Source organism: Zonotrichia albicollis, unplaced genomic scaffold (assembly GCF_047830755.1).
Source record: "Zonotrichia albicollis isolate bZonAlb1 unplaced genomic scaffold, bZonAlb1.hap1 Scaffold_257, whole genome shotgun sequence".
Lineage (NCBI taxonomy): Eukaryota > Metazoa > Chordata > Aves > Passeriformes > Passerellidae > Zonotrichia > Zonotrichia albicollis.
This window is the reverse complement of record NW_027428429.1, coordinates 2,594,911-2,609,183: the sequence shown is the minus strand read 5'-3', so window position 1 is coordinate 2,609,183 and position 14,273 is coordinate 2,594,911. Positions and strand designations below refer to the sequence as shown.

The 14,273-nt window shown below is 46.8% G+C and overlaps 2 protein-coding genes across 2 annotated transcripts in view; one reads left to right on the top strand and one right to left on the bottom strand.

The window, feature by feature from the left end:
• The window catches only part of LOC113460769 (uncharacterized), a 1,042,778-nt gene that overhangs the window by 688,076 nt on the left and 340,429 nt on the right, over nt 1–14,273 (bottom strand). The gene's annotated exons all lie outside the window — the stretch shown is intronic.
• Nucleotides 1,687–14,273, top strand: part of LOC141727862 (olfactory receptor 14J1-like) — a 31,068-nt gene continuing 18,481 nt past the window's right edge. The window contains exon 1 of the mRNA XM_074534145.1: nt 1,687–2,592. Coding sequence (XP_074390246.1) covers nt 1,687–2,592 — 906 coding nt within the window. The remainder of the gene's footprint in view (nt 2,593–14,273) is intronic.

Below are 14,273 nucleotides of genomic sequence, written 5' to 3'. Positions count from 1 at the left end.
GTCCCCAGCTGTCATCACTGCCTCCAGTGTTCTGTTCTAACTGGAACTTTGGGACACTTTGTGAGTCGTGTCTCTCTGTGGCACACATTAAAACTTTAAGAAACTTCAAAATTTAAATTAAACTTTGAGTTCTTGAAAAGTTCTTTGATCACTCTCTCAGGGACTGAATTTGATGTAAACAACATCAATGCCCCAAGAGGCTCATTAAAATCGTTCTGCTGTGTCTGTGCTGCTGAGCTTTAAAGGAACAGCTCTTCCCCGGCCCAGCTCCTCTCCCAGCCCAGCAGGGCTGAGGGCTCTGCCTGCAGGCACTGAGGGGACAGGAGCCAGGCAGAGACAGGCTGAAGGCAATCAGGATTGGGAAGACATTGAGCTGAGACTTCACTTGGGGAAAGATCTTCACAATCCTGTGCATGGTGAGTGTGTGGGTGCAGGGCAATGTCCCCTGTGCTCCTGGAGGGATCTCCTGAAGCCAGCACAACTCACAGCCTGGGGGATGTGTCAGGAGGACTCTCCCAGTTTCTCTGGGGCACAGGAGCAGGAGGAGGAGGAGGATGTGCTGCAGAGCGGGGCTGCCCTGGGCACCATCAGAGGCACAGGGCAGGATGGCTCCTGCTGCCAGGGACGGCTGCAGGGGCTGAAGCTGGGGCTGCAGCCAGGGCTGCCCAGGGCTGTCCTGCAGAGCAGCTCCTGCAGCCCTCAGGGCTCTTGGCCAGCCCAGGGCATGTCCCACCTGTCAGGGGCAGCTGTCAGCCTGCCTGGCAGCTCCCCATGGACGCTGCAGGAAAGAAGTTGGAGATGGAAGGAGCCACCCCCATCAGGGCAGATTCCTCCTGTTGTGGAGATGGTGCTGCATGGCCAGGGGTGCTCTCAGCTTTCTCCTCAAGGGAAGGGAAAGGGGCTGTCAGCTTTGGCTGTGTCACTGTGACTCCTGCACTGTCAGCCTAAGCATCAGCAGATGGGCCTCAGCTCTCCCTCAGAAAGTGCCTCCTCAGCCTCCTCTCCCTACAGACAGCAGCAGCAGCACCTTGGCTTGCAGCATCTCTGTTTGTCTGGCCTGCCCTTAAGGCTCTGGTGCCAGGGAGATGTCCCTGGGCAGTGCCCTGTGCTGGGAGGAGTATGCAGGGCAGAGCTGAGTCCCCCAGGCTGGGCTGGGCTGGGGCAGCACTGGCAGGGACAGCGCTTGGATAGAGAGAAACAGCTCCCAGTAGGCACAACTTGAGGAAGCAGAGAGACAGAACAACCCTTAGTATCTCATCCGGTCCAGCTGCACAGGGAGAGAGAGAAGGGCTTCGAGAAATTGACTTTTAAACTGGAGTTTTTAAAAAACTCGACTTAATTTTTCAAGCTCAGTTTATGTTGGATCACCCTGAACTAGAGGGAGGTGGAATGGGCAAAGGGCACCTGTGTGGAGACCAGCAGGTCTGACTGCAATGGGGCAGAGGGAGCCCTGTTTTCCCTGTGGGCTTCCCCAGGGTGCAGGCTGAGAGCAGTGCTGAAGATGAATCAGTAACTCAGGAGCATAAACCCAAGCTCAAGAATAAACATATTGAGTGAAGTTTCCACACAGGTAGAGAAGTAGTTTTGAGGGAATTCCTAAAACAACCCTATAGGGTTGATTCCAAGAGCTTGGTCTCAGCTTTTCAATGTCTTCTTTCAACAGTCCATGATGCCCAGAGTGAAGGAATGTTCAACAGCAGCTCCACCAGGCACTTCCTCCTGCTGGCATTGGCAGACACGCGGCAGCTGCAGCTCCTGCACTTCTGCCTCTTGCTGGGCATCTCCCTGGCTGCTCTCCTGGGCAACGGCCTCATCATCAGCGCCGTAGCCTGCGGCCACCACCTGCACACGCCCATGTTCTTCTTCCTGCTCAACCTGGCCCTCAGCGACCTTGGCTCCATCTGCACCACTGTCCCCAAAGCCATGCACAATTCCCTCTGGGACACCAGGAACATCTCCTACTCAGGATGTGCTGCACAGGTATTTTTCTTTGCCTTTTTCATTGCATCAGAATTTGCATTTCTCACCGTCATGTGCTACGACCGCTACGTGTCCATCTGCAAACCCCTGCACTACGGGACCCTCCTGGGCAGCAAAGCTTGTGCCCACATGGCAGCAGCTGCCTGGACCAGTGGCTTTCTCAATGCTTTGCTGCACACAGCCAATACATTTTCCCTGCCCCTGTGCCATGGCAATGCCCTGGGCCAGTTCTTCTGTGAAATTCCCAAGATCCTCAAGCTCTCCTGCTCACACTCCAAACTCAGGGAAGTTTGGGTTCTTGCGGTCACTTTCTGTTTAGCTTTTGGCTGTTTTGTGTTCATTGTTTTCTCCTATGTGCAGATCTTTAGGGCTGTGCTGAGGATCCCCTCTGAGCAGGGACGGCACAAAGCCTTTTCTACCTGCCTCCCTCACCTGGCCGTGCTCTCCCTGTTTCTCTGCACTGACACATTTGCTCACCTGAAGCCCCCCTCCATCTCCTCCCCATCTCTGGATCTGGCAGTGTCTGTTCTGTATTCGGTGGTGTCTCCAGCCCTGAACCCCCTCATCTACAGCCTGAGGAACCAGCAGCTCAAGGAATCTCTCAGGAAAGCTGTGACTGGATGCTTTTTAGCCTTTTCATTGTCCTATAAGAGCCCTCACAGCGCTTTGCATTGGGAGCCACAAAGGAGCTGGAAACACACCCCTGCTTTGGCTCCTGCTGTCTCTCAGCATTCTCCCTCTGTCAAGGGGCTGCCAGTGGGTCAGGTCCTGGGAAGGGACAGCAGGCCAGAGACCCAAATTAACCAAAGGGATATTCCAGACTGTATGGCCCCAGTTCTGGTATAAAAGCTAAGGAAGGAGGAAGAATAGGGGGATTTTCCTCTTTACAGTGTTTGTCTTTTTGATAAACCACGCCAACTGCTGAAGTTCTGCTTCCTAGGAAGTGGCTGAACATCACTTGCTGACAGAAGAAGAGATTAAAATTATTGGGGTTTTTCCTCATTGCTGGTGCATGTAAGAACTTCCCCTTTTGCTATAGAAAACTGTTTTGCGGGAAAAGAAGAAACCTCACAACTTTATAAAAGTTGTAAAGCTCGGTATGTTTATTTACAGTGCCGGACGCACACAGAGAAAAATTCTCTTCAAAAGGCATGCGTACCCCTGAAGACTTCAGACCTCCTTTTATCCCTCTTCCAAATGCATATGCATACATTTTCAAAATAAGTTCATACATATTCATCTTGCATGACACTTAGCACCAGTTCTTCTTTATCAAAGGAATTTCTAGGTCGGGGCAAATTGACCTCGTGGTCTTTTCTGTTTTTCTTTCTCTGTCTCCTTGCTGTCTCGGCATGCGAGTTTTTCCTTCAGCTTTGGCCTTTTGACTTTTCACCGTTGTCAGACACTTCACCTAATTCAGGATGGATCCCTACTCTGTCTCATTCCCCCCTTTCCTAGGAAATAAGTAAATTCTTTTACTTAATGAAAACTCTCACGACAATAAGTGTCTTTTAATGCTTCATGATGTACATTTGATAAAGAGGTTAGTACAGCCATTCGTTGTAGTATTCTCCAGTTCCAATTTAACAATGTAATAGATAATCCTAAGCTTATCCCAACTAATATTAGTAAAACTACAATAGGGTGGCACAACTTATTAAAGATTCCATTTGCAGTTGGGGACCACCCAAAGATCAAATCTCACCAGTGATGATCTATATTTTATTTTATTCTTTGTAGAACTCTGGTTATCTCCTTTGTATCATGTTGGACAGTAATTAAGGTTTTCTTTCCACTTTCTTGGATTCCTTTCAAGACTTCTAATAGGTCTTGGTGCTTAATTAATTGCTTTACCAATGTAAGGTTCGCCCCAATAGGGGTAGGTGGTAGTCTGTGATACACTGTGTAATTGGCTGTAATCAGCTGGTGGGATGTTACTGGTACCAAATACGAAAAATCGCACCCAATAATCTGAACAAAATTACAAATACAGAGATTAGAATGGTTTCTACTAAACAGAATAACATCATTGCTATCAATTTGTACAGCAGCACAAGCAGTTCTCAAACATACACCCTTTTCCAGTATATACGAGCACAGTTTTCTGGTCAGTGACTGGATGAATTTCAAAGTGGCAAATACTCTGTTCAGTGTCCAAACACATCCTGGGCATTAGCAGTATTGCTTTCACAAATGAATCTCATTTGTTCTCTAGTAATGCAGGATTCTAAGTTTACTGTCTGCCACTTTTCATTCATCTTTTCGTGCCCACACTCTATGTTCTGAAGGATAGAGTATTGTTTCTTCATGGTTTAATCTTAGGGCAATGATGGGATGGATACCATAAACAGTGGCATTACATATGGTAAGCACAAAGGCAGTGGCCACATTAGAAACAGGATCATAGGTGAAATTCACCATAGTCCACCAGGATTGAAACTTCCTTTCGAAATCAATTGCATTATCTCACTCAATTTTCCAAATTTCAGCTGGAAAATTACCTTCACCCCTTTCCTATATGATCAGAGCTGCTGTTGCTTGTATCCATAACTGTGCTTGTATACAACTGAAAGCTAAAGACACATTATCTTGAACTATACTAAGTGCTTCTACTATCAATTTGTGGTCTTGGTCCCCGGCCTCTTCATACTTCTTTACTTTGGCAGTACTTTTGAAATCTGTCACTGGCTAGTCCCTAATGCCAATAGAGATTACTATAAAGGCTGCTTCAATTTTGTTAGGCTACCTGCTGCAGTGGCCAGTTTATTCATCAGTATTTCTGAATCAATTCCATTTAAAACTCCTAATCTTGTCCCTAATATGCCAGTTAGATGTTTGTTATGGGGAACAGGAACTGCTTTCTGTCCATGATCATCCCTCCCTGCCAAAGGGATGTGCTGGGCTCACACTACAAATTCAGACACACTTCACAAGTGTATCTGACAGAGGTTTAGGTCATACTTGAGGCAGATGTTTGTTCTGAAATGTAGAGACCTCAGGGAATCTAATCTCTCCCTCTCCCTCCAAAGCACCTGATTTCTCAGATGTGTGGCAAGCAGGAATGTCTCTCCTGGTCTACAAAACCTCACCCACCTTGCCCCTAGCTAAGATCAAGCTGTGGACTGTGTTCAGGGCAGAAGATAATGGAGGGGAAATCTTGAGAGAAAAGCCTAAATTCATTGCAGTGCCTCAGAAGAAACTGGGATCAGGTTTCTGCTACTTGAAACACTCAGCACAAAAGTGATGCTCAAAATCCTACAGCCTGCTGCTGAGCTCTGAGAGGGTCTCTCTCTCTACCTCTTTTAAGCAGAACCTAACCGCCTCAGATTGGGACAATCACTGATCCAAATCTCAGTAGGAAAAGGGATAGCTATAAATAAGGAAAATCACCTTCCTTGCTTGGGTTAATTTACCACCTGCAGTTCAGCACCCTTTACCAGCCATTGCCTGGGGGTTCAGCCAACCAGCTTGGAAAATGACCTAAGGAAACTGATTTCTTGGTGTTCCTGGTTTTAGGCACCAGGAGAGCTGGCTCCTTCCTTTCTTGTTCTGCTCCTGAGATATGCCTGTTTTTGTGACCATGTTGTCCAGCCCTCAAAGGAAGTTTTTAGGAAGGAGGAGCAGGCTGGTTGGATTTTTGAGATGTTAATTTGCATTATCAACTCCACACGTTTGAGAGACCATTCTGGATTGAATCATAGCTGTTGTTCAGTCACATTCTTTACTACGTTAGGTTCAAGTTTGGAGTTTGGGTAGAGTCTGAACTAGTATGGGGTGTATAAGGCCCCGCTGTGGTAAAAAGTGCAGTGTCCGCTTTGAATTCTAATGAAAGTCTGACAGTAACTCGAGCTCAAAGGCAGGTCACTTCTACAGGCTGTATCAGGGTGAAATTACACCAACAGTCTGATTCACTTAGGTTATCACAGACTTCCTGGTGTTCATATACACCAGGGGAGGTTCAGACACTAATTACATCTGGTCTCTCATAAGCCATCCTATTGATGACTAAGCACATTACTTTGATTTCTTCTCCTCAGATTCCTTGAAGTGTTCACAGTTCCCATTCTTGCTAAAATCTTTTATCTCAGAAGGTTTTCCCATGGATCCAGTATACTGATTAAATGCCAGGGACCAAGGCCATTCAGCATTGCTTTGGGTAGAGGTACTCTCTAGTTCTAAAACTTCAGTTATAATTCCATACAAAACAATTCTGTACACTAAAGTATGAGCTACTCCCGACCACAATATACTCATTTTGCCCGAGTAAGTTTTAGTCTCAGTTCATTGTCTCCTGGTGTCACTCCTGAAGGGGCTTCTGGGCCTTCTTCACCCGAGAGTGATGGATCCAGCATTCTGCTCCTTGATTTTGATTGCAGTGAAGGTGGTGAGAGGTACTTGCAGTGGTCTCTCCCACTATGGTTCCGAAGTCTTCTCTGTAAGAGACTTAACATATACATCGTCCCCAGGCTATCTAACTCCCTGCTCCGAGTTCCAGCCACATGTTTCTCAATTTCTCTGAGCCGTTTGCTTAATGCCACCATGTAAGTGGACATTCTGGACATTACCCTTGTATTCTATATGGTCTTCTATAAGGCATTCCAAAAGGATTCAGCATTTCTTTAGCTCAAAAGGTTTAGTTTGAATTTGCAATAGTGCTAGTGGAAGAGCTTCTTGCCCCAGTCTTATGATTTGCTGCTTAATCAAATGATTCATTCTCTCCACCTGGCCACTTGATTGGGGGCGGTATGGGGTGTGAAGTTCCTAATTATGCCCAGATGGCTACTAATCTGTTGCACTATTTTGGAAATGAAAGGTGATTCTTTATCTGAGGATATTGTGGCTGGAACTCTGAAGCGTGGTATTATCTCTTGTAAAAATGATCTGGTCACCTCTTGAGCTTTGACAGTTCTGGTGGGGAATGTTTCTGGCCACCCTGAAAATGTATTTATTAATACCAGTAAGTACTGATACCCCCCCTTTCCTTGGGAGTTCTGAAAAGTTGATTTGCCACTGCTGTACAGGCCCATGGCCTCTCCCAGTCTGATCGAGTTTTGGCCCGGGGGGATATTTTGAGGTTAGTCTGGAGGCAAGGATCACATTATCAGCTCACCTGAGTGATAGTGGCATATAAATTCCTGACAATGATACAACAATTCTTTCAATCAGATGTGTGTTCTAGAAAGCCTGTGGGAATTACTACTTCAAAGTCAACACTTCATTTCAGGGCACTCTGTATCACTCGCAGCCTCGGTCATTTTGAGAAAGGAGCCACACTCTATAAAAGGCTTTAAGTAGTTAGGCCCTAGTGTGTTTTCTAGTGCCCTTCCTTCACTAGTAACCACGAAAATGGGAAGGGATTACTAGCTCTCTTTCAATGGTAGCCCACCCCTTGCAGTTGTACATCTCTTTTGATTAGTATTATTGTATTATGGCTTACCTTCGAGGAAAATCTGTACCTCACCCTTTGCTGCTTTCTTTGCCTCTCCATCCGCCAGCTCATTTCTCTCCTCCAATTTCAAGCTCACTCTCTGGTGTGCTTTAATATGCTTTTTCAGGTAGCTGAACTGCTTCCAGCAGCTGGATTGTCTTTTCTTTCCCTGTGTGGTCAGCAGTCCCCTCTCCTTCCAGATGGCTTCATGTGCATGCACAACTCTGAATGCCTTTTGCTGTTTCTAAGGCATGGGTCCATGCATTTATCTCAGCATCCCGTGCAGAGGTACCTGTTGGTAAGGGTCCACACTCTATTACCTCTCTGCAGGTAGTCACTGTGAATTTTGCAATGTTGCTTTCTTGTCAGTGAACCAGGTCTCTGCATCGTCCGGAGGAGTGTCCTTTAAGTCTGGGCGGCTGGAGTAGGTAGCTTCAGTGGTCTCTAGGCAATCATGGTGTACTGCTTCTCCTTGATTCCACTGAGAAAAGAAGCTGGGTTGACAATATTAGTCACCACTATCTCTACATCATCTTGCTCTACCATGATGGCCTGGTATTTCAGAAACCTCTCTGGTGAAAGCCAGTGGCCACCCTTTACTTCCAGTACTGCGGACATTGTGTGGGACACTAGCACAGTCATTTTTGTCCCAGGGTAAACTTGTGTGCCTCTTGAATGTTCAGCACAACTACTGCTACAGCTCTGAGGCAACCTGGCCATCCTTCGGCTGTTGCACCTAGTTGCTTAGAGAAGTAAGCAACTGCCCTCTGGTATGGACCCAAGTCCTGAGCCAATATTCCCAGGGAAATTCCTTGCATGAAAAAATAGAAAGAATGGTTAACTTACATCTGGAAGTTTCAAAGCTGGAGCCAACCTGAGGGCACTCTCTAGCTGGTGAAAGGCCTGTGTGGTGTCTCTTGTCCACTGGAGATCTCAGTTCCCATTGGCAATAAGAGCATAGAGGGGTCTGGCGAACAGTCCATAATTATGAACCCACAGCTGGCACTACTCTGCCATGCCTAAGAAGGTTTGGAGTTCCTTTGTTGTCTGGGGTTTCAGGGTTTGGCATAGGGCTTCCTGCCTTAAAGTCTGCTGCTCATAACTCACTTCTTACCCCAGGTAGATTACCTTCTGTTTCACTACCTGTGCCTTTTTCTTTGAGACTCTGCATCCTTGGAGTCCTAGGAAATTCAAAAGGCTTACCGTCCAGGCTTCCCTCGTCGAACTGGCTACTGAAAGATCATCCACGTACTGCAACAGCCTCCTTTTTCTTGTGGAGCTTCTCGGGACTCTGGGTCTTTGCAAGCTGTTCCCCAATCAGAGTGAGGAATTTTGAAGCCTCCAGGCACATGGACTATGTGAGCTTGTGTTTGAGTGCAAAAATTTTCTGCCTGGCTTCGTGGATAGGGAGGCAAAAGAAGGCATCTCTTAGGCCTAAAACAGTGAACCAGGTTAGCTCAGGTGTTCCCTATATTCCTTTTGAGGGTACTACTCAAGTCTCAATGGTTGTGTTCTTTCCTTAAGCTTGATTACCATGGGGGGTATTTTTCACTCTCCCTGGTACAGCAGAGGCCCTACCCTTGAAAACACTTATTTACTTATTCTAATATCTCCTTACTAATGTCTTTCATGATTTCATTGTCTGTTAATGTTAAGCCTAACATCTTCATTTGCCTCCAGAGTAACCTTTCTCATTTGAGAATGTTTAGCAAATTGAGCAAATTGTACAAAAGCTTCTAAGTACACATTGTACACAGGTTACTTTAAAGGTTTGCAAAAGTATGCCTTCTCAGACTGGCCAGTTGTTCAGTTGTTCCCCAGACTACAACATAAACATTCTGCACAGGTACTAAAGCTTTTGTTTAAAACTGAATATATGGCCCTTGTGTCGACTAAAATTCTTCCCTTTTGGGGAGGTCATCTTTATCTTTCCTCCCTCACCTTGGGAGGAGCCTTTAAGAAATCATATGTACTCATTTTGCGAACTGTGATTGCTTTGCATTTTAGCATGATTATTTTTGCTTGACTTCATACGTTGCTATCTTATCAAACATGTTTGATTTGCTTTCTCTTTGCCTTGTTTTCCTTTAAAAGGGCCAAGACCAGAGGGTGGTCTGATCTCACAGTCTCTTTGCCATTCTGGGTGATTTCTTAAAAAAAAGAGACATTTCAGCATACAAAAACCCTATCCCATTTATCTTCCTATTTTAAAACAGTACTAACTGCAATGAAGTATTATAAATCTTTTTATTTTCTGAGCTGCTCTTACTGGCAACCTCCTCTCAGTGAGCCCCTCCTAAAAGGGGCTAGTTTAGGAACCTCTTTGCTCTTGTCAGTTCTCATTATCTCTTTCTCCTTGCCCTATCTCGCTTCCACCCAAACTTCTCTTTACAAAGCTTCAGTAGTTTCTTGGTCTTCCTCCTACACACACCAAGTGGCAGGTATCAGACATGATTTCCCACACACAAGGTTTAAGATCTTAGACTCTGAATCAGCTTGATCAGAAACCTCTAATCTACACTCAGGGCACGTGCCCTGACGCTTATTAGAACAATAGCAATACCAGCGTTTCTCACAAACTCTGCGCTGCAATAATACCCACGCAGTGTGCCAGCCTCTTGATGCACCGAAGGCTCCCCAAAATTTCCCGCAAAGGCAAGCTATTCTGTTTATTACCGGAAGCTCTAAATCCTCTACAGCAAGCTGTTCCCAATCCAGACTTACTAGAGTGCCAGCTGAAGTCTCATTAACTAATTCATTTCTTCTATCTAAACTCTGTTTTACAAAATATCAGTCGTTTCTAGTTCTCTTCTTGCACAATCTAATTAAGCACTGTGTCTACTTACACCTGTTTTACTGCTTTGCAAAAAGGCTGTGCTTGTCACATCCGAAACTCTGATATGCCCACAGACACAGACACATGCACCCCCCACCCTTTATCTCAAATTCACTGGAGTCAAGGCTTGAATTTCTGTGAGGGGGAGAATTCTTGGTATTCCTTTAACTTGCTTTATCGTAGTTAAGCATAAATCACCATACTATAATTCTCCTGTGTAAAATGCTACTCTTGTAGCAAACAAAATCTTAAAATTTCCATAAACACTACTATACAATCCAAGAATCAAATTACCACAATGCAGTGGAAGAAAATCACCACACAAAATCACTGGGAAAGGGCATATCTCTCAAAGTGCCCACTTTCCTCAACACAACACAGCATACCATAATTCAGCATTTACCCACATCAGCTCTCCTTGGACACAATCAAAATAACAGCACACAGTAAAATTCCAGAGATCAACTTCAAACATCCAGGGCAAAGGAACTCTCTGAGCTCGTACTCACGGTTAAAATGTACCACTCTACACAAATCACTACATTTAAACACAATAAATACCATCACTGACGTTCCGCTTCTCCACAGGGCACTTCTCTCTCTGCCCCCACAGCCTGCTGCAGCCGGCGCCTCAGGCCTCACTCAGCTGCTTCAAACATGGGTAGGACTCAACCCCCCACGCCATGGGTGAACTCACTTGGTTGCTCCCTTTTTCATACACCATACACTCGCACGATTACAGACACATTAACCACACAATGCATTAACCATACAATGATACAGTATCCAGACAGCACACACACACCCACACACACACAAACATACATGGGTTCATGGGTTCACCTGACCGACCCCCAGGGTTGCCAGTGGTCTGCCCTATCAGAACAATGAACCCCTGTCTCTAATCCAGCTGCTCCACCAGCTGCACCCAGATGTCTCTGAGTGATTTACTCCCTAGCTCTCTTTTTCCCCGGGGGCTCCTCAGTACATAACGTATTTTCCTCTGCAGGCCAGCAGGTCCTTGTCTGTCCTCGTAGGAGGCAAGCCGAGACGAGCAGAGCCCCACCAGTAAAAAAAAATCCTAGGGCACATCTTGGAGGTCCGCCTATCCCCCTGCCCCTGCGGGGACAGAGAAGTCCCATCTGGGGTGCCACAATGTTTTGCAGAGAAAAGAAAAAGTACCCCACAACTTGTGAAAGTTGTAAAGCTGGTATGTTTATTACAGCACTGGACGCACATGTGGAGATTGCTCTCCTTAAAAAGGCATGCGTACCTCTGAGAACTTCAGATCCCTTTTTATCCCCCCCTCCAAATACATATGCATACAGTTTCACAATAGGTTCATACACGTTTATTTTTACTGATTTCGTGTGACATTTTCTGCTAGTTCTTTTTATCAGAAAGAATTTCTGGGTAAGGCTGACCTGCCTCCGCAGCAGCTTCTGTTTCTCCTTATCTGTCCCCCCTGTCTCCTCCTTCTCTCTGTCCTGCAGTTTTCACAGTTTTCCCTTTAGCCTAGGCCTTACAGACTTTTCACCCTTTACAGATATTTCACCCAATTCAAAATTAATTTCTACTCTGGGGGATTTTTATTCTGTCCCAAACCCTAGGAGAAGGCAGGGTCCAGACTAGGGCCTGGCCTTGTGCTCCGGCTTTTAAGCCTCTGGGCCTTCATGGGCTCGCCCCTGGGGCGTGACTGCCAGTTGCTTGCCCAATCAGAGCCAGGGTAGCACCAGCAGCTAGTGTATGATTGATTGATTGATTAACAGTTGGGCTAATCAGAGCTGGAATAACATCCCCACCTGCTGTGTGATTGACAGCTCTGCCAGGCCAGGGCTGGGGGCAGCGCTCTGTCCCACCACAAACCAAGGCCCTGGCCCTACCGGGCATTCCGAGCATCCCAAGGTGTCTCAGGACATTGATCTCATCCAGCCTCTGACAGCGACCACGGTGACACTACAGAACCTCATGGAACCATGGGTCAGTTGTGTCAATGGAGATCCAAGGAAACGATGGTGAGACTGTGGAATCCAGGAATCATGGAATCAAGGAGACCATTGTGCAAATCATGGGCCCTATGGAAGTAAGGATCAATGATCAAACTGTGGTTTGATTGGGATTGATTTAAAATAGAAACAAGGAGCCATTGGTTCACATTGGGGCTGCGTGGGGCCAATGGACCCTTGTGACTCTGTTGGGGCTCATGAAATCAAGAAGCCATTGTGACATTGCCAGACCTCATGGAATCAAGGAGACCATTGTGACAGTGTTAGGACCAATGAAGTCAAGGGAACATGGAACGGGTCTGCCTGGTTTGGACTCCTGGGGGCTGTCTGAAAGGTCCCCCTGAATTTGACATGTCAAGGGCCACTTCCCATCTGACCATGAAGCACTGGGGCTCTGTGCTTTTATTCCTATGGGAAAGAACTGTTGTTCTTGTCTAGGCGCCCATGGCCAAAATTGGGATTCTGAGTCTAAAATTCTCTCTATCCAAGGGTCACTCCCAGACAAAATCTGCCCATACATGTCAAATCTGGCTAGACTTGGCCTCTGGTGACTGCCTCTCATCTGCCCCTGCACCACTGGGGCTCACTTGTCTCCTTCCTAAGGAGACCATTGTGACACTGTGGAGCACTGTGGGACCAATGGGCCATGGTGGCACTGCAGGCCCTTGTGGATCCTCTTACACTGTAGGAACTTGTGGAACCAAGGAGAACATTGTGACCCTGCAGGGTACCATGGATCCAAGGGGCCACTGTGACACTGTGGGGACTCATGGAACCAAGGACATCTTTGTGGCTCTGTTGAGCCGCATGGTCCCAAGGGGCCAGTGTGAAGCAGCAGGGCTTTTTGGAACCAAGAAGCCATTGCTGCATTTCAGGGCCTCGTGGAGGCAAAGGGCCGTTGTGATCCTGCGAGACACTGTGGATCCATGGAGACCATTGTGACATTGCAAGGCTCCATGGAATCATGGAGACCATTGTGATCCTGCAGGGCCTCAAGAAAGGAAGGGGCCATTGTGACACTTTGGGAACTTGTGGAACCAAGGGAATCATTGTTGCACTACTGGGCCTCACTGGAACCAAGGGGCCATTGGACACAGCAAGGCTTCATGGAACCAATAGAGCATTATGATACTGTGGGGCCTTGTGGAACCATGGACACTATTAACATCCTTAAGGACTTGTGTAATCAAGGGGCCATTATGACACCTGAGGGCATCATGGAAGCAAGAGAACCATTGTAGAACTGCAAGGCCTCATGGAAGCAAGGAGCTATTGTGACACTGCAGGGCCCTGCGGAAGCACGGGAACATGAAATAGGTGTGGCTGCCTTGGCCTCCCAGGGGTCACCTGACAGGTCTGGCTGACCTTGGAATGTGGAAGGCCACTCCCATCTGCCCCTGAAACACTGAGGCTCTGGGCTTTCCTTTGTATAGAAAAGAACTGTCCATCTTTTCCAGGTATCCATGGCCAAAATTTGGATTCCACCTCCAAATTTCTGTGTATCGAAGGATTGCTGCCAGACAAAAGCTGCCAGGACAGACAAGTCTGGCTGGTCTTTAACTCCTGAGGGGCACCACTCACCTGTTGACCAAATATTGGAAAGTACTCTGTGCTTTGGTTTACTTAGAAAAAATCATCCTTCTCCAGGCACAAATGCCTGAAATTAGGACTCCACTTTCATAATTTCAAATATCCAAGGGTTGCTCCAAGCAAACCTGCCAGGACAGACAGGTCAGGCTTGCCTTGGCCTCTGGTGGTTGCTGTTCATCAGCTCCTGAAACATGGGGCTCTGTGGTTTCATTCCTATGGAGACCAATGGGACATTTGTGAGCCTTGTGAAATGAAGGGGCCATTGTGAAACTGCAGAGCACCATGGATCCAAGGGACCATTGTGACCCTCTAGAGCCTTGTGGAATCAAGGACATCATTGAGGCTCTGCTGGGCCACATGTTCCCAAGGGGCCAGAGCAAAGTAGCAGTGTAGGAGATAGCCCAGCTGTAACTCAGAGTCAGCCAGATTTTAC